The sequence below is a fragment of the Sarcophilus harrisii genome, chromosome 2 (genome assembly GCF_902635505.1).
Source record: "Sarcophilus harrisii chromosome 2, mSarHar1.11, whole genome shotgun sequence".
Taxonomy (NCBI): Eukaryota; Metazoa; Chordata; class Mammalia; order Dasyuromorphia; family Dasyuridae; genus Sarcophilus; species Sarcophilus harrisii.
This window is the reverse complement of record NC_045427.1, coordinates 558,489,653-558,508,060: the sequence shown is the minus strand read 5'-3', so window position 1 is coordinate 558,508,060 and position 18,408 is coordinate 558,489,653. Positions and strand designations below refer to the sequence as shown.

General features: G+C 44.1%; 2 protein-coding genes across 3 annotated transcripts in view; one reads left to right on the top strand and one right to left on the bottom strand.

Annotated features, from left to right (window-relative positions):
* MFSD13A (major facilitator superfamily domain containing 13A) overlaps positions 1 to 18,408 on the bottom strand; it is a 36,827-nt gene that overhangs the window by 2,124 nt on the left and 16,295 nt on the right. The window contains exons 1-8 of one of the 2 annotated variants that reach the window (XM_012541494.3): positions 10,343 to 10,447; positions 5,738 to 5,988; positions 5,139 to 5,221; positions 4,000 to 4,449; positions 2,462 to 2,582; positions 1,148 to 1,244; positions 469 to 640; positions 79 to 272 (exon numbers count right to left, since the gene is read on the bottom strand). In XM_012541494.3, the coding sequence (XP_012396948.1) occupies positions 79 to 272; positions 469 to 640; positions 1,148 to 1,244; positions 2,462 to 2,582; positions 4,000 to 4,449; positions 5,139 to 5,221; positions 5,738 to 5,902 (1,282 nt within the window). In that variant the 5' untranslated portion in view covers positions 5,903 to 5,988; positions 10,343 to 10,447. Of the gene's footprint in view, positions 1 to 78; positions 273 to 468; positions 641 to 1,147; positions 1,245 to 2,461; positions 2,583 to 3,999; positions 4,450 to 5,138; positions 5,222 to 5,737; positions 5,989 to 10,342; positions 10,448 to 18,408 lie in introns of those variants that run through there. The other variant, XM_023496214.2, reaches the window with a different exon arrangement.
* On the top strand, positions 16,497 to 18,242 carry C2H10orf95 (chromosome 2 C10orf95 homolog). Its single transcript, XM_023496219.2, has 2 exons — positions 16,497 to 16,832; positions 17,224 to 18,242. Exon 2 carries the CDS (start codon positions 17,294 to 17,296, stop codon positions 17,921 to 17,923), a length of 630 nt encoding a protein of 209 aa, XP_023351987.1. The 5' UTR covers positions 16,497 to 16,832; positions 17,224 to 17,293; the 3' UTR covers positions 17,924 to 18,242.

Sequence of the window (18,408 nt, the reverse complement as noted above, 5' to 3'; positions counted from 1 at the left end):
ACAGCTGGCTGGGACTAGAGGCCACTAGACACTGAGGGACCTCCACCCATCCCTCTCCTCGAGGGGGAGGGCACTCACCAGTATAGAAGCAAAGCAGCCAAGTGCCCAGCAGTGGGGCAAAGGTCTGGCCAGGCTTGGTCACCAGGGCCACCATCCCAAAGAGAAGGGCTGAAGCGGCCTGCTTCCGACGATTCAGCACCAAGTCTTCATCCACCAGGTCTGTGACCACCAGGGTCAGCAGCTTGCAGGTGCCCTCCGTGAACACACGGTTGCTGCAGATGGGTAGAAACTGTAGCATTAGGGGAAATGGAATAATCTGCTGATCTTGGGCTGGGGTTGGCAGGAGATGGAAGAAGCTAGGATGGAGAGTTCATCAGGGTTAGGACTGGCATAGGAGTGAAAGGGAACCAGAGAACAGCAGGTCAGGGACAGGTCGGGAAAGCAGGTTTCAGAGGGGTCCCTGGGTACCTAGCAATGAAGATGCACAGCAGGTGGAGGTGGTCCGGCCCGGCCAGCAGCATGAGGAGGCTGAGGCCCAGCTTGAGAAGGAAGAGCCCTCGAACCACTGCGTAAACGCCCCACCTTTGGCACAGCGTCAGGAAGTAGAGGTTGTTGAGATGAGGAGCGATGTAGGACACCCCTAGGGGAAAACTTCCACAAGTTAGAAGGAGCCAGGCCCCAGCCCTGGCTTCAGAAAGGCTCAGAGGCTTCTGGATAGGGACAGGTGGGCCTGGGCAGAAGCCCTGGAGTTCCCGTGCTCCTGCCCCAGCCTAGGGAGATAATGCCCCTGAACCCCAGGAGTGGCCGTCAATGGCAAGACCACAGAAGCCTGCAACTCTGCCCCTGCCCACACCTCAGAATGACCCTCCCAGGCCCGGCCTCCACCAAGGCCCCACCCCTGCCATGTGGGCTAGCCAGCCCTGCTCCGGCCTTTCTTCCAGGTCGCATCCCCACGGAGAAGGGAAGGTAGAGGGAGGGCCAGGGCTAGGTGCAGGCTCTGCCGCGAGAAGGGACCTACTCTCGCTTGGGGAACTGAGCCGGATTCACAGGGTTGGTTAAAGCCTAGGTAGGAGACGTGTGGTGGAGCTAGCAGACTGGAACCGCCCCCGCCCCTACCCCCACCACAAAGGTCCAGACCCCAACTCACCCAGAAGGAAGGAGCCTGTGGAGAGAGAGATCTGGTCTGACAGCAAGTGCTCCAGGAAGAGAGGGAAGAAGTTGCTGTTGAAGTGGCAGTGGAAGACCTGGAATCCAACAGCAGCCATGAGGAGAGCAGCAGGTGAGAGGGAGCTGGGAAAGGGAGACTGCCTGGCAGAGGCAGGCCCATGAGGAGCCCTGAGCTGGTCACCATGGGAAGTGGGCACAGATTTGGACCACTGTTTTGTAAAACGGGCCAATTAAAAGGCAAAAAAGTTTTGGTCGACTACTATCATCTCTATGAAAAAGGTTTAAATTTGTGTGGAACATCCTCTTCCCACAACAGATAGGAAATTCTGGAAACCACAGAAAACTATCCTATTTTCTACTGACTAATCATGCTGAATAGTCACAAAAGTGAAAAAGAGTCACATGGTTGCAGCTAATTTTTATTAAAGGACATGAAACTTAGTGGAACAATGTAAAATAATACCAGTATTTTTTTTTTTTAATTTAATAGCCTTTTATTTACAGGATATATAAATGGGTAACTTTACAGCATTAACAATACCAGTATTTTCAAATGTGACTTCTCAGCTTGCACTGTCATGAGTTAAGACACTGGTGGGGTTGTGGGATGCATGAGATAAAACTCAATTCTAACACCAGCAGGGCTGCTGTGAGCTCAGCTGCGGGCAGGTCTTCCTGGTTCTTTTTCTTCCCTTTTTCCCCTTTTTCCCCAGGTGGCCTGACCTAGAACCCTTTTTTCATAAATGGAATCTTTGGCACAGATTCTTGGGCAGCTGAAATATTCTCAAACCACTAAATAGTATGTCTATTCCAATCTAATTGGATTTCTTTTAATAGAAAGGGAACTGAGGTCTCATTAATTACAGAGTAAGCTAGAGGGTCTGCTGGCTCTCAGACCAAGGCTCTTTATTTTCTACAACATGAAGAAAACCATGTTACAAGACTCAGAGCTGGAAAAGGTTTTAAAGATCATGAAGACCAACTACCTCAAAGGCCACATGAACTGATACGGCCACAAAATAAAGGCCACAAAAAACTGAAGCCCAAAGCTGATACGTGGTGATACAGAAAATATGGGTAAGCAGAGGTATTTGAAACCAAGTCTTCTACCCACAAATGCAATCTCCAACCATCCCAGGGCTTCTCATCTACCCATTCGGATCTTACGCTACAAGGCTCTCCCCACCAGGGAACCCAAATGTCCACCCTTTCTTAGGCTCCACAACCCAGCCGTGGACACGGTTCTCACACTGGGACGGGGACATGGAGAGAAGGACAAGAACAACACCCATACCTGCACCAAGTTCATGCCTACGAACCAGAGGAAGTTTCGATGGCGTGCTAGCTGCTGGAGATACTCGCCCAGAGTGACCCTCTTTTCCTCCTCGTTTACGCATGGTTTTTCCCCATCTGGGCTTTAGAGACAGAGACAGACAGCCCAGGCTGCTGCAGCTCTCCTCCCACACCTGATCCCCAGAGCTCCCCAGCTTCCCCTCCTTTTCTGCCCTCCCTTCTTGGCCCTGCCCTGCCGTCTCCTAATTCTTCCCTTCCAGTCTTCTGGGGCCTTCCAAGCCTGGTCACAGAGAATTAGAAGTCAGGCCACTGTGCTGAGTGGTCAAAGGGCCTGATAGAGCAGCTCTTCAAAGAATGGCAGGCTCTTACCCATATGAAAGATTCCTCCAAATCTCTAAGAGAAACGCAAATCAAAACAACTGAGGTTTTACCTCACACCCAGCAAATTGGCAAAAATGACAAAAATTGGAAATAATCACTGTGCAAGGGGCTGCAGAAAAGCAGGCATAGGAATTCACTGTTGGAACTGCCGTAAATTGGAAAGCATTAGGGAATTTCGCTTTTAAAAAAGTAACTAAAAACTCTCATACCCTTTGATCTAAAGATGCCACTGCTAAAGAGAAACCCACTCCCATTCCTATACCCCAAATGAGAAATCAAAGACAGAATGAAGGGCCCTATGTTTAAAAAATATTTGCAAGATTTTTGCAATAATTGCAAGATCTTTTTGTGAGAGCCAAGAATTGGGTATGCAGTGGATCAACAAGTGGGCAGCCAAGTGATGCAAAGGATAGAGTTCCTGAGCTCAAATCTGGTCTCAAACACTTGCTACTGGTATGATCCTGGGCAAGTCACTTTGCCTCATCAATAAAATGAGCTGGAGAAGGAAATAGCAAACCACACCAGTATCTTTGCCAAGAAAACCCCAGATGGGGTCATAAAGAATTGTACATGACTAAAATGACTGAACAACGAAAACCATAGAGTAAGGGATGGCTAAACAAACTACATTAATATCAGGGAATGTTACTGTGGAATGACCTACGTGACTTTAGAAAAACAGAGGAAGACTTTTATCAACTGACATATAGAAGAGCCATGCTGATGGACTTTCCCCGTCTTTATTTATGGGAGCTAGCCCAATGAATATGAGAGGTGAGGAGGAATAGGTTTGGAAATAAATGTGTCTTTAAGAAACAGAAATGATAAGGCAATTGGAGAAAAGAAAAAAAGGCAGGTCACAGAGCCAGGAACCTCAGAGACAAGCTACTGTCCATTTCTGAAATGTGCCTCTTCCTCGGCCCCCCCTCAGCATCCTTATCTTGCCTCAAGCTCAGCTCAGATGCTGCTGCTTTTGGGAAGCCTTCTGTCAGTTAACTGTCTCTTTTATCTCAGTTTACCTTATATAACACTTCCCTGAGTCTATAAGATCTCTCCCCAGTTGCATATAAACTCCTCAAAGTCACTTGTTTCTGTATGTATTCCCAGAACAAACGTGTGGAGAATCAAAGGGAGCTAGGGATACAACGGACCACTTACCCTTCTGAGGCTGAATGCAGGGCCTCCAGTGTCTTCCCCTCTGTCTCAAACCGCTGCCTTAGGAGCCATGTGGCTCCAGTAAAGCCAAGCCCAGAGAAGACGGCCAGAACCACGCAGAAGGCACGAAAGGAAGAAAAATCTTCCTTGTTCCACACAGTGTAAGAGGCAAAGACTGAGAGAGAGCCTGCTGCGCTAAAGAGAGAACAGTAGAAATTGAGGTGTGTTCGGCCATGAGCAGACAGGGCCAGGTCAGCCAGCAAAGCGTGGTGATTGAGGTCCACCAGGGTCAGGAAGCCATCATAGAGACACAAACAGAGCAAGAACTGCATCCCCGTAGGTGCCCACTGCACCCAGAATGCCAGGAAGGCGAGAGCCAGCAATGGGCCATGCCGGCTGAGAGCCCGGAGCCTGCTCAGAACCACATCCTGGGTTGGGATCGAAGCTCCTGCCCTGCGAAAAGACCAGAGGAAGGAATCAGGAGACTCTCATCCCCACACAGTGTGCACACATCTCCTCCCCTTTGCCCTCAAGTAAATCTGGAACAATTTACTGAACTTCCATTTACAGAAGGGACATGGAGGCTTGGGGACCCAGTCAAGGGCTCAGCTCCATAAGCCATCCCCTAAACCAGAGGCCCAAATCTTTCTCAAATCTTTCCAGGTTTTCTCACCTAGAGAATACACTCTCTACTCCTGCTCCTGCAGAAAGTGATTAGGGAAGGAAACAGGGAAGAATCATCTAGTCTGGAGACTAGAGGAACTAACCAGTTAGATAGGGCACTTCCTGCCTTTGTCCTTCCTTCCCCAGATTCATCTGGTAACAGGAGGAAAAGACAGCATTCAGGATTAGGAGCCCACCTCTAGTACCTCTGACTCCAAGTAATACAGAAGGGACCCTCACCCCTCTAGGCAAGAGGGTGACCCCAAAAGGTAATAAAAACTGAGGCAACACAGAATAATGGAGAAAACCCTGTACAGGAAACCATAGAAATTCGGCCACTAAATTGTGTGATCTTGGTAAGTCCCTTTATTTCCTGCCTCCAGGCCTCAGTTTTCCCATCTGTAAAATGAAAAATTTGGACTACTTCATCAATAAAACCACTTCAAATTCTGACAGCCATCCATCCCTAAGCCACACACCTGGGTGAGGAGCTGAGGAAGACACGGTCACTGAGCCAGCCAAAGAGTGGGTCATTGAGGCTGTTCCAGAGGAGAAACACTGTCTGCAAACAGGGGTAAGAAAGAACCATTATACTGATAGCAATGTCTTAACACAGATTGAGTGCTCAGGACCAGCAGGAGATTAAGAGTTGTGAATATATACAGCCTAAGTTTGAGCACCCAGCATGGCCTGGCTAGTCACTGCAGGCTTGGGGGAAGGAGAGGCAAGTCAAAGGGAGGAGTATGCAGGGCACTCTGGGGTCTATCTGGAGGCAAGTTTTCCCCAGCTCCCAGTATTAAAGTCCCAGCTACAAGCTCCTAGGATTTGGTAAGGGGGTGTCTGCTATAATCTTCCTGATTGGGGAACAGCTATAGTGCTTGAGAGATTAGTCATAGGAAGCCACGTAACCCAGTGGAAAAGGAACCATTTTCAAAGTCAGAGGACCTCAATTCTACTCCCATTAATGATGGAAGGCCACATGACCCAGTGGAAGGGGCACCAGTTCTGAAGTCAGAGGATCTCAATTCCAGCCCCACATCACAGACCCAGTTTGCCATGGAATTCATGGGACACCTACCTCTCCGACCCAGAAGGCCAGTTTGTCAATCTTGTACACGGAAACAAATGTGTCCACGTAGTACAGCAGAAACACATTGTGTAGAATGGAGACAAAGAGTGACAATGAACCATAGACTACAGCAGTGGGCAGGCTGAAGAGCCAGGCCAGAGGCCGACCTGCCATGGCCCACAGCCCCAGGCCTCAGTGGATGAGGGATGCCAGTGTACCTGCTTCCTTACTCCCTTTCCAGGGCCACACCATCCTCACTCCTAAGAAAAAACAGAATTAGTCAGTACAAACCACCATAACCCTGCTTTACATCCAAGATTAGTAGTTCCAACTAATGCCATTGTAGCCTTAGCATTCTTACATTCCTGTTGGATTATAACTTCTTTGATATTAAGCAGAGACATTTTTAAAAATTGAGTCTTCCAGTCTCCCGGCTTCAGAACCGTAACCTTAATTTCCCCTCACCCATAAATTCCATCAGATACCAAATCGTATCATTTTTACCTCCATATCTCTCCCATCTATTATTTTTACTTTACTTAACATGATTGCCATCTTAGTTCAAACTCCCATTACCTTTTGCCAAGATTCTAACAGTCTCCTAACTAATCTCACAGCCTCATCTCAACTCATTCCAATTCATCCTCCAAAGAAGCTGTCAAAGTGACTCCTTTAAACATAAATCTAACTGCTGTCATTCTACTATTCAAATTCTAGTAGTTCCTCAAAAAATATAATAGAGGCTTCCCATTTTCTCCAAGATAAAACACAAACTATTTGAAATATAAAATACAAAACTATAACTTTTAGGGGTAGGTAGGTGGCACAGGGAAAAGAATACCGGACCTGGAGTCAGTAAGTCTCATCATCATGAGCCCAAATTTGGCCTCAGACACTCATTAGCTATGTGACCCTGCCTTGCTTGCCTCAGCTTCCTCATCTCTAAAAAGAGTTGGAGAAGGAAATGAAAAACCAAAGAGTTGGACACGACTGAAAAAAAACAAATTTAACTTCTAAAGACCTTCACGACTTGACCCTGTCTTTCCAAAGTCATTGTTTATTACTTTCCTTCCCAAATTTTACAGTCTAGACAAAAAGAATTTCACTGTTCACAAGGCACTCCATCTCCCATGCACTTCCTGCTCAGCTCTAGTTCACTTCTTTCAGGACATTGCTCAAGATCACCCCAGAAAGTCTGGCATAATTTCAATACACTTGTAATAAAGAGAACCATCTGTATCCTCAGAGAGGATGGGGACTGAATGTGTAGCACAGCATGGTATTTTCACCTTTATTGTTGTTTTTGTTTTTTCCTTTTTTTTTTTTTTTTTTTTGGTCTCTCACTTTTTTCCTTTTTGATCTGATTTTTCCTGAGCAGCATGATAAATGTGGAACTGCATTTAGAAGAATTGAACATATTTAACCGATATTGGATTACTTGCTATCTAGGAGAGGAAGATAGAAAAATTCGGAATACAAGATTTTGCAAGAGTTGAATATTGAATTTTGAAATTCATTCATTGAAATTTAATATTGAATATTGAAAATTATCTCTGCATTATTTTGAAAAAATAAAAAGCTATTATTATAAAAATATTATTCCAACTTCTATACTTATAAATGGTTTGTAATTCAAAAAAAAAAGAGGGGGGGGGGTGAAGAAAGAAAGTCTGACATAATTACCTTGTATTCATTTTGTTTATGTTTCTATATGTTCCCGGGGCCTTGACCTCTTGTTTGGTTAAGAACCCTTCCTCCCAGCCATAGGTGTGAGAGTTCTGTTTCATTCTCCTCTGATTTTTTTATCCAAGCAAGTGTCAGAAGAGGATGGGACCAGAGCTGAAAGAACCTTCCCTGTCATCTATCCTGACTGATAAGAAAACTCAAGGATCTAGGGAGTTAGGGGTAAAGCCAGCTAAGGAAACTGAAAATTTAGGGAGTTAGGGGCAAAGCCAGGATTCAAATCCAGAGCTCCAAATCCAAAATTGTTTCCAATACACCACAGCCTCCTATGAAAGAAAAATTAAATGTAGGAAGGAACTGAGGAAAGCAATAGCTACAAGTAAAGAAGGCACAAAGCTCATCAAGTGGTTTTATTTAAAATAGGCCCAACCCAACTCTACCTCGACCTCAATCTCTCACCTTTCAGGTACCTCCCAACCTAAGAGGAAGACTGGAAAAACTGGGTGGAAACATTCACTTTAGCATTCCTACCAATTCCACTAACAAAGAATCTTCTTAATGACCTGGCAAACACCCAAGCTCCACCTTCAAATAAGAATGATTACAAGGAAGAAGGAAATATTTGAAGAGATAGCACCCTGGCACCCTTTCCTGAGTAGGCTAGAGTATGGGGGATGAAGAAAATGTCTTGGGGTTTGCTTTGTTTAATGGAACAGCTTAGTACAATGGGAAAAACTCTTATCTCCCCTTTCCTGGACACTTCTCCAAGACCCAACATTCCATCTCTGATTTTTCCATAAGCTGTCTTCCCATGCTTGTGCCTCTGCCTCCTAAAATCCTGCTTCTCTTCAAGGCCTCAATTCAAGTGCCTCCTCCTCCAGGAAGCCTATACTAAGGGCCCCATATCTAATTCACCCCACCCCACCCCACCTCTCCAAATTACTCTGTATATGCTTTGTGGATGTTTTGTATTTATTTCTGAGACAGCTAGGTGGAACAGTGTGGATAGAGCCTGGAGTCAGCCAGTCCTGAGTTCGCATTCAACTTCAGGCAGTTACTAGTAATGTGACCCTGGAGTGATGTCACTTAACCTCTGGTTCCCTCAGTTTCTCCAATTAAGGAAAAGAACAACACCTACTTTAGAGGGTTTTTGTGGTATATAGTATATATGTTCTCTATAATATAGTCTATATAACTTCTTATTCTCTTCCCTCTCTTATGAGTGAATTGTTCCTCCCTAATAAAATATAAGATCTTTGTGGGCAGGGCCAGTTTCTCAGAATTCAGAGCCTCCTGAGTGCCTGGGGCATAAAAGATACTTAATAAAATACCTGTTGAACTGAATTGAGCTTCTCAAAGAAATTAAAATTTCACATAAACATAGCAAGACCCACACCAAACTGGAGTTTGGTAGTTGGCTTCAGGTTTCCCCAGCCAGCTCCAAGAACCTCAGGCTGTCTCCATCCCATGACCCTTCTCCTATCCCTGAGGATGAATGCAAGGAGGTGTTTTCATGATTCTGGGGGTTGAAAACTTGTACTAGGGAAATACATACATATGAGAGACTGACAGACAAAAACAGACTGAGAGACAGAGAAGGGAAAAAAGACAATGAGAGGAGGCAGAGACAGAGAGAAGGAAAAAGAGATAGTGAGAGAAGAATCAGAGACAGAAGGAAAAAGAGATGCAGAGACAGAAGGAAAAGAGATAAGAGAATGAGAGAGAGAGAGGGAGAGAGAAGGAAAAAGAGACAGGATGAGAGGAGAGAGTCAGAGACAGAAGAAAAGAGATGCAGAGACAGAGACAAGGAAAAGAGATAAGCGAATGAGAGAGAGGGAGATACAAATGGAAAAAGAGACAGAGGGTGAGAGGAGAGAGTCAGAGACAGAAGAAAAGAGACGCAGAGACAGAGACAGAAGGAAAAGAGATAAGCAAATGAGAGAGAGGGAGAGACAGATGGAAAAAGAGACAGAGGGTGAGAGGAGAAAGTCAGAGACAAAAGAAAAGAGAGACAGAGTGAAAGGAGAGAGTCAGAAGGAAAGAGAGATGCAGAGGGAGAGATGAAGGAAAAGAGATAAGCGAATGAGAGAGAGGGAGAGAGAAGGAAAAAGAGACAGAGGGTGAGAGGAGAGAGTCAGAGACAGAAGGAAAGAGAGAGTGAAAGGAGAGTCAGACAGAAGGAAAGAGAGATGCAGAGACAGAGACAGAAGGAAAAGAGATAAGAGAATAAGAGAGAGGGGGGGAGAGACAGAAGGAAAAAGAGAGACAGAAGGTGAGAGGAGAGAGACCGGGACAGACAGTGAGATCGAACCCGTTCAGGAAGGAGAGAGCCCTTCCCACCCCCCAAGACAGCAAATGAGATGGCATCAGGTGGGTTTCCAGGACTCCCTCCCCCATCAATATTCCTCTGCTCCCTCCAACCTCAGACTCACTAGCCCATCGAGGCTCTCACTTGTGGGGAACAATTCCCGTTCACTCCAGCCCTCTTTACTTGAGGCTGCTCTTCTCCCTAATTCGTTCCCAAAATTGATCATAACTTCAAAGGAGGCAGTGGTGGGCTGCGAGAGGAGCAGCGGAAGTGTTATCCTCCTCACTTTACGAAAGAAGTGGGGGACCAGAGAGGTTAAGGGTCGCCCCTCCGGTCCCGCACGGCCCCCCAGACAAACTCCGCCAGAAGGGGTTGCATCCCCCAGCCCAAGAGCCGCGTGCTGTCTCCAGGCCGATGCCGCTCGCAGCCCGAGCACCGCTGACTGCCAGCTCCTCCGCCATCAGGGGAGCCCCCCACCCCCAGCCTCCGCTTCCACGTTCGCTCCCCGTGTTCTCGTGAGGTGGCCCCTGGAGCGCGCCCTTCCAGAGTGGCCGGAGCCCGGAACTCAGAGCCAAGGCAGCCCGGCCCGACCCCGCCGCGGTCCCACAAATTCTTGAGCTCACCTATGCGGTGCCGACCTACTCAGAGAGCTCGGAGACAACCAGAAGCTGCGGGGACAGGGCGCCTGCGCGCAGCACATCCTTTCCCCGCCCCCCTCTCCGAAAATCCCGCCCATCCTTGGCTCATCCATTGGCTCAGCGCCACCTCGGTCCCGGCCCCCTCGAATCGCAGATTGGGGCAGGTGACTGGTCAAGTTGTCGCTAGCGCCGCCATCTTTAATATGGACTCTTGCCCTAGGTGACGTGGTATGTGAAGGAGATGTGCGGGTAAAAGGGAATTTCTTGGGTCTATGTGCCTTTTTTGGCTCGCTCTGCAGTACCTGAGGCTTGGACAACACGTCTCCCTGAGGGTGCAACCACTTCAGGAAAGGCAGGAGAGCCCACTAGATCCTATCCCAAAAAGACTAAGGCATCCCTTCTAGTATACCTGAGTAAATCACGAGAGCTCCCAGACAACCACAATAATCAATTGCCGATGGAGCCGTAATTTGGTCCACCCATCAGGGAAACAATTTGGGATTAGGCTTTCAAAACAAAATAAGTTATTCAAATGCGCATGCCTTTTGATCCAGATCTCACTGCTAGACCTATACACCCCAAGGAAGCCAAAGACATAAAGGACCTACATAGAATAAAACATTTGTAGTGGCAAGAACCTGAATAAAGTAGAGGCTCATCAATAGCTAAGTGAATTGTGGTACATAAATGAAGTGAAATAATTACTGTGTTGTTAGAAATTACAAGGGCAACAAAGTGGCGCTGTGAATAGAATGTCTGGCTTGGTGACTTCAAGGAGACTCCTCTTCCTGAGCTCAAATCTGGCGTCAATTACTAGTTGTATGAGCCTGGGCAAGTCATCGTAATCCCATTTGCTTCAGTTTCTTCTATAAAATGAGCTGAAAAGTGGAAACCACTTCAATGTCATTATCAAGAAAACCTCAAATGGGATCACAATGAGTCAGTCATGAAATGATAACAACAAAAAGAAATGGCAATGTGATGAATGCAAAGAACCACAAGAAATTGATGCCAAGTGAAATACGCAAAGCAAAGAAGGCAACGTACACTCTAAAGACAAATGGATAACGAACGACATAATCAAGCACCACAAAGTTTAAAATGTTATAAAATCACAATGAACATTTTTGGTCTCAAAGAACAGATATGAGAAGATACTTCCCATGCACACATTCCTTTGAGGGAAGGGTGGGTTCCTTGATCTAGAAATGTTAATATATTATTAATAAATATTAATATATTTATAATATATATAATATAAATTTAATATATTAATATATTTTAGAATATTAATTTGTTTTGTGATTTTTCTTTATTCTTCCTCTTCCTTTAAAAAAGAAATTTGTTATATAGGATGACTCTTTGGCAGAGGTAAGGAAGAGAGATTCAGAGGAAATAAAGGCAATGTGAAACAAAAGTTATCAATTTATTTTTTAAAAGGATTAAGGAAAGACTGAAATGATATTTTGCAGAGTGAAGTAGGCAGAACAAGGGAAATAGAATAAACAATGCAAATGGAAAGAAATGCCAAACTTGAAAACCTGAAAACTTGAAACCTGAAAAACCCACTCTGAATGCTGTGTAATTATAATGACCATGATTGAGCCTGGAGAAGAGGTGGAAGAATAATGCACCTACTTCCCTTCTTTATGGAGGCTGGAAACTATGTATGTAGAACATTGCACATATTGCCCAGGCTTACTTAGGGTGTATGTATTAACTAAATTTCTCTCTCTCTCTCTGGATTCCTTGTTGTAATAGCATGCTGGGGAGGAGAGGGGGAAGGATATCTTCAGAAATGAAGGTAATGTAAAAGGAAAAGATATCAATAATTTTTTTTTTAAACATAAACATTCCTTTACAAAACAAATTCAAACTAATGAAATGCAACGCACAACAGATAACCTTATTACACCAGTAGATTAGTGTCAAAGATAGGGATAGAATCCAGGGTTCTTGATTCCTAATATAATGTTCTGTACATCACATTGGAGATTGTATGAGGATAACTGTTTATCTACATTGTTATCTAAATCCATGAGGTAGCAAGCAGACACAAAGGAAATCTTCCAACATGAAGCAGTATTTAATTAAATACTCTAGAGAATTGGAGTTCTGTTCTCAGTTGCTCAAAAATCATAGAGCCAGAGTGACAGGAAAGATAACTTCTAGAACAAAATGGGACTCCAGCTGAACCTTAAGATATGGATAAAATTTAAATTGGAAGTCAGTTTCTTCCCACCTGCATTTTCTCCTCCATTCTATCTAGCTCTTCCATGTATGCATGTTTTCTTTCTCCATCCAGACTGTGAGCTTCCTTAAAGGATCAACATGATCTTCTCCTCCTCCTCTTCCTCCTGCCTCTTCTGCTTCTTCTCTCCTCCTCCTCCTCTTTCTCTCCCTCCTGCCTCTTTTTCTGCTTCTTCTCCTATCTCCTTTTTAGTTGGTGTAGACCCTCATCATCTCACACATGCACTATTGTGATAGACCTTTTGATTGGTCTCTGTCTCAAATCTTGCACCACTCTGCACCATACCATCATCTGTCAAAATTAATTTTCCTAAAGAGCAGTTCTGACATGTTACCCTGCTAGTCCATAAACTCTTGTGGCTCCCTATATATATAAAGTTTTCATAGTCTTTATAACATGTCCTGCTCCTGACCAATCTCCTTATACCTGACTCACTTCTGAGAAAAAAAGGGAGTAATTTAGCTAATGCATACACCCCAAGTAAGCCTGGGCAGTATGTGCAATGTTCATAGAATTTATAGAATATCACATTGTTACCATGTATTACATTGCTTATTCCTTTTTCTGACTCCTAGTACCAAGTTGGAAGACCAGATGAGGGTAAATGGTGGAATTTGGCTCTCTTTATCTTGTTAATCTATTTAAATCAACACAGATTTTTGCTGAAGACAATAAAGAATCACTTTAGAGCCTTAGGACTGGGGCAGGCAGAGGGTATAAGATGACATATTTCTAAAGTGCTATGTAAGCCTTGTATAAGCTTAAAGCACTGTATAATGTTCATTCTTCTTGTTGCTATTGTCAGCATCATCCAACCAGAATGACATAGTGTTGGTGACTCATTTTCAAATCTAAGGCTCTTGCTTGTGCGTCTATGAGCAAATCCCCAAACCAAGCTAGTTTTTGGTGGCTATAAAAAGGCATGGGTGAGGTAGAGAGAGGAAAGGTTGAATTAAACAATTTCTACAATCTCTTCCATTTCTAAATTCTATGAAAGCTATAGACAAAAAAACAAAAAAACAAAAAAAACCTTAACCATACAAACACAGAAGCACATACAAAAAACCAAATACTGACACAAGCTCAGACACACAGAAACACACATAGAAACATAGATAGGCATTTAGATGCTCAGCTATACTCTACAGTTATCCCTTTCACATAACTTTCCCCATCTTGTTTCCCCTATATTGTGAATTAGCATTAAAAAATTAAATGTAAATTTGGGGAGAGTTTTTAAGAAGCCATAGACAATAACAGATGACATAGATCCTATGACCAAAATATGACCAAAACCCACATTTTACAATAAATTACTATAAACATTCCAAAGGAAAAAAAAATCCAGACTTCTTCTCTGATACAAAGGGAGGGCTAGAACATTTTATGAGGATTTTCCAAACCTTGGGGAGTCCTATACCTATATACACTCACCACCATGATGTGGAAAGGAGAGAGGGTAGCTAAATGGCACCGTGGGTAGAGTACCAAGCCTAGAATCAGGAAGTCACTTAATCCTGTTTGATTCAGTTTCCTCATCTGTAAAATGAACTGGAGAAGGAAATGGCAAACCATCCCAGTATCTTTGTCAAGAAAACCCTAAGTGGGGTCACAAAGAATTAGACATTGCTGAATAACACATGCTATAGCAATAACAATCCTTTTCACATCTCTGAGATACTTTAGGTTTACAAAAACTTTTCAGAGCCATGATTTCATTTGATCTACACCACAATACTGTGGGGGAACATCTTTTTTATATTTTATAGATAAGAAAACTGAGGCCCAAAGAGGTAAAGGGATTTGTTCGATATCCTATGGGAGGTTAGTGGTAAAACCTGAACTATGATACCTTTCCAGGAATCTTACCACCATGCATTAGAGTAGGACATTCTTGGCCTGAGGCCTTCTTTTAGTAATCCTCACCTCCACTCCCTACCTAAGAATAAGGGCAATGACTGATTAATTATCTTTTTCTTCAGGGAGTATGAGGAGCAAAGGTTGCTGACAACTGGAAGAGGTTGTACTCTTATAAATGCAGTCCAGTCAGATCAGATGGTTATAATCATTCACAACAACTCTTTAAGCTAGGTATTACAAAAACTATTAACCACATTTAACAGATGAGAAAACCAAGGGACAGCATTTCATATCTAATTAAGGATTAGAATTTGAATTGTAACAACCTATGTTATTTTAAGCAAATATTTTCCCCTCTTCTGACCTTAGTTTCCTCATCATTAAAATGAGGTCTTTGGACTTTCCAAGGTCCATTTGAGATCAAAATTCATGACCATCACTCAAGTCTTCTGACTCTGGGTGCTATCCATAGTGCCACTTAGCTGTCCAATGGGGGCAAGACAGGGAAGAGTCAAAGTGGGTATCTGCTGGTGGGGAGGAGTCGACCCTGGTGTTCATCATTGTTGCAGACAATCTTGTGAGAAATAAATAGATGAGGTACAAATGTGTGTGTGTGTGTGGGAGGAAGTGAGAGTAGATTGTACAAATAGTGATGGAAAGCATCTATGTCTTCATTATATAAGCTACTGTGGTATCCCAGAAAGAGTTCGAAGAAGAAGGTGCTGTGTGTGGATGTATGAATGTGTACATGTATGGAGGGAGAGACATCAAAGGGGTGTGTGTGTGTGTATGTGTGAAAGAGAGAGAGAGACAGAGACAGAGACACAGGGAGAGAGAGAGATAGAGACAGAAAGAGAGCGAGACACACATAGACAACGGAGACAGAGAGAAACACACAGAGAGAGTGAGAGTCTTAGCAACATTATATGGAAGATAGGCCAGGGAAAGAATTAGAGATAGGAGACCAATTAGAAGACTGACATAGTAGTCCAAACAGGAAATGAGAGCCCATTTTAACTAGGATTGTGATAACACAAGTAAAAAGAAGATAGAGGCAGGAGATGTTGGGGAGGCAAGAGTGACAGAGCTTGGCAGGACAGAATAGGATTAGAGGAAGGGAGTTTTTTGAGAAAAATAAAACAGGCCAAGGTTTTATATGATAAGGGCCTAGTGAGAGATATAGATAGCAGAAACTGTAGGAACACAGAAGATAGAGATAAGTATAAGCCTATGGAAAGTTTCCTGGCAGAGGTAGGGCCTTGAAGGGTGAATAGAATTATGATGGGGGTAGGAATATAAAACCATCTCAAAAAGGTTCATAGAAACTGACTGTTAAATTTTCAGTGTGAGGATTTTTACCTTGGAAATGGGTAATAGCTATAAATCAAGACTTTATGTATTTCTTGGTTGATTGTCTAAACTTTAAAAAGTAATGGAGGGGCAGGTAGATGGCATAGTGGATAGAGCACTGGTCCTGAAGTCAGGAGGAGCTAAATTCAAATGTAGCCTCAGACACAAAATTTATTAGCTGTGTGACTCAGGGCAAATTAACCCAACTGCCTCACCAAAAACAACCCCCTCCCCCAAAAAATGATGGAGAAAAATTTTGGTAATGCAAACTAAACTTAAGAAGTGTGTCCTGCACACTTTTTTCTTTTAGCATTTTCTTTACCAACAGAACTCTGAATAGAAGTCTGATAGGTGGGAAAAAGAAGAAATCATCTGAAGTTAGTGATATTCCAACTGCTGAAGAACAAAGACCTAGCCTTGAATATGGCAGGGAATGGCAAAATGTAATACCAATTCTATATCCTTGGATAGGTTGCATGGGATCAATGAATTTGCTTTTAAAAATATTTTGATAACTTTATTTCAGTATAATTAGTTTCTTTTGTGATCTTATATGAATTGTTTTATGATTTAAAAAACACTCTGAGGAAAGAGCCATCAGTTTCAAAAACTTATAGTCCCCCCCCGAAAAAAAACCTCAAGCCTTAAACGGGTGAAAAAAAAAAGGCTAATCCCTGATGGTTAGAAGGAGAGAAGTGCTGGATGAAAGGACAAGGGAAGGAATTCCTGGGGAATGTAGGGAAATTAGGACATCAACTCAGAAGTGTGTCCCAGCCAGTTGTAGGTGTGTGTATCTACTTGTCTGTGTTTATAGACATACATCTAGGTTCAGAACTGTTTCTCTTTGCCTAGTAACAGGCAAAGTGGGAGGGACTAAACTTGGTATGATCTGGCAAAGGGAATAGGGGAAAGAGCCCCAGACGGGGAGGAGGGAAGGGATAACAGTTCCGACTCTGGTATCAAGGACTGTTCCCCTCACACATGCTGAAATCACAGCTAGACCCACAAAAACTGGTGAGTATAGGGAGTGTGAAAATAGGGGATGGGACAATAGGAAAAGGTCAAATGTTCTTTTTGTCCCTCAAGAAAAAAGAAGGAAGAGGCTCTCAAGCCTTTTGTCTATGTAAAAAGGAATCATTTCTCTGAGTGTGCTTGTGGGGCTGAATTAATGGATTGGAGAGTAGGGTGGTCTCATTGAAGATAATGAGGTATGAGCCTGGAATGGTTGGATGGAGGTGGGAAGGGCTGCCCTATTGGCCCCTTGGAGAGAGGGCAGCATAAATCTGAGCTCTCTTGTGATTCTGGTATCCAGGATATTGATAACTCTGAGCGGGGGAGGGAGGGCAGGGAGAAACAAAGCCTCCCTTTGAGCTTTATTCCTGACCCTTTCTCCTCCTGCCCCCAGCTCCAGAGGAGATACAGACACAGGTCTGATGCAATGCAGTGAAGCATCCACAGTGTGAGGGTCTTGAACCATGTATCCTTTCGGCTACTCACCATCTCAAGGAACCCAGCCACAAGTCTTTGCCTATACCTACATGCCTGGCCCAGTGGTGCTGCCCCCCTTCCCGCTGCACAACTTTAATAGTCAGCCTCTGCCACCATGGGCAGGTGATCAGGCAAGGAGCCAGGACTTGGCGGCTCAGTTCTACTCTCTGGGCTCCTGTTATCCCTGCCAGTACCCAGTCTGGGCCTTGGAGCACCCAGTGTTCTACCACCTCTCCTATGGGAGTGGGGCATCTTACCCCCAGACAAGACCGGGATTGGCAGGGCAACCCCAGGAAGTGTGGTCTGAGGGCAGCTTCTTTTCTGGAGAACTCCGATGGGGGAGAATAAATCGTTGCTGGAGTCCAATCAAGGAGCTGCCAGACTTTGTCCGAGATGATCTGCTCCGAGTGTATGGGACTTATCCTTATACAGAAGTGCATATCACCTACCAAGATGGAGAGTTCCTAGTACGGGGCAAGCCCCGTGTGGGACAACAGGAGTACCGAGTGGAGAAGAGGGTGGTGAGGGGTACCCCTGTCCCCCCCAACAATGGAATCGAGGCAGAGGTCAGCAGAGGCGAAGAAGAGGCTGAAGGCAACAGAAGAAACCAGAGCTGAGGAAGAGAAGCCATTGGGGCCCATCTATTCTGAGATTTTGAAAATAAATAAATATCAGAGGCTCAGCAGAAGAAATATTTGAGGATTACTTAAAGCACCTCTCAGGAGGGAAACTATTTGTACCTTCATACATTTACTGAGATCCTATCCCCTTTCCTGCTTCCCTGAGGGTTGGATATAGCCCACTACTACAGGGAATTCTCTAGAGTCCTGGGGACCAAGAGAAGGAAGGGAGAATTCCGGAGAGGCTTAGATTTCTCTTAATCTTTTAAAGCAGTGGTTCTCAAACTTTGGTTTTCAGTATCTTTATCCTATTAAAAACGATTGAGGATCTCTCCAAAGGGTTTTTGTTTAACTGGATTATATTTATAGACATTTACCATATTAGAAATAAAAACTATTTTTGAATTTGTAGACCCTCTAAAAGGGTTTCAAAGATCTCCAGGATTCTCTAGACCATACTTTGAGAACCACTGTTTTAAAGG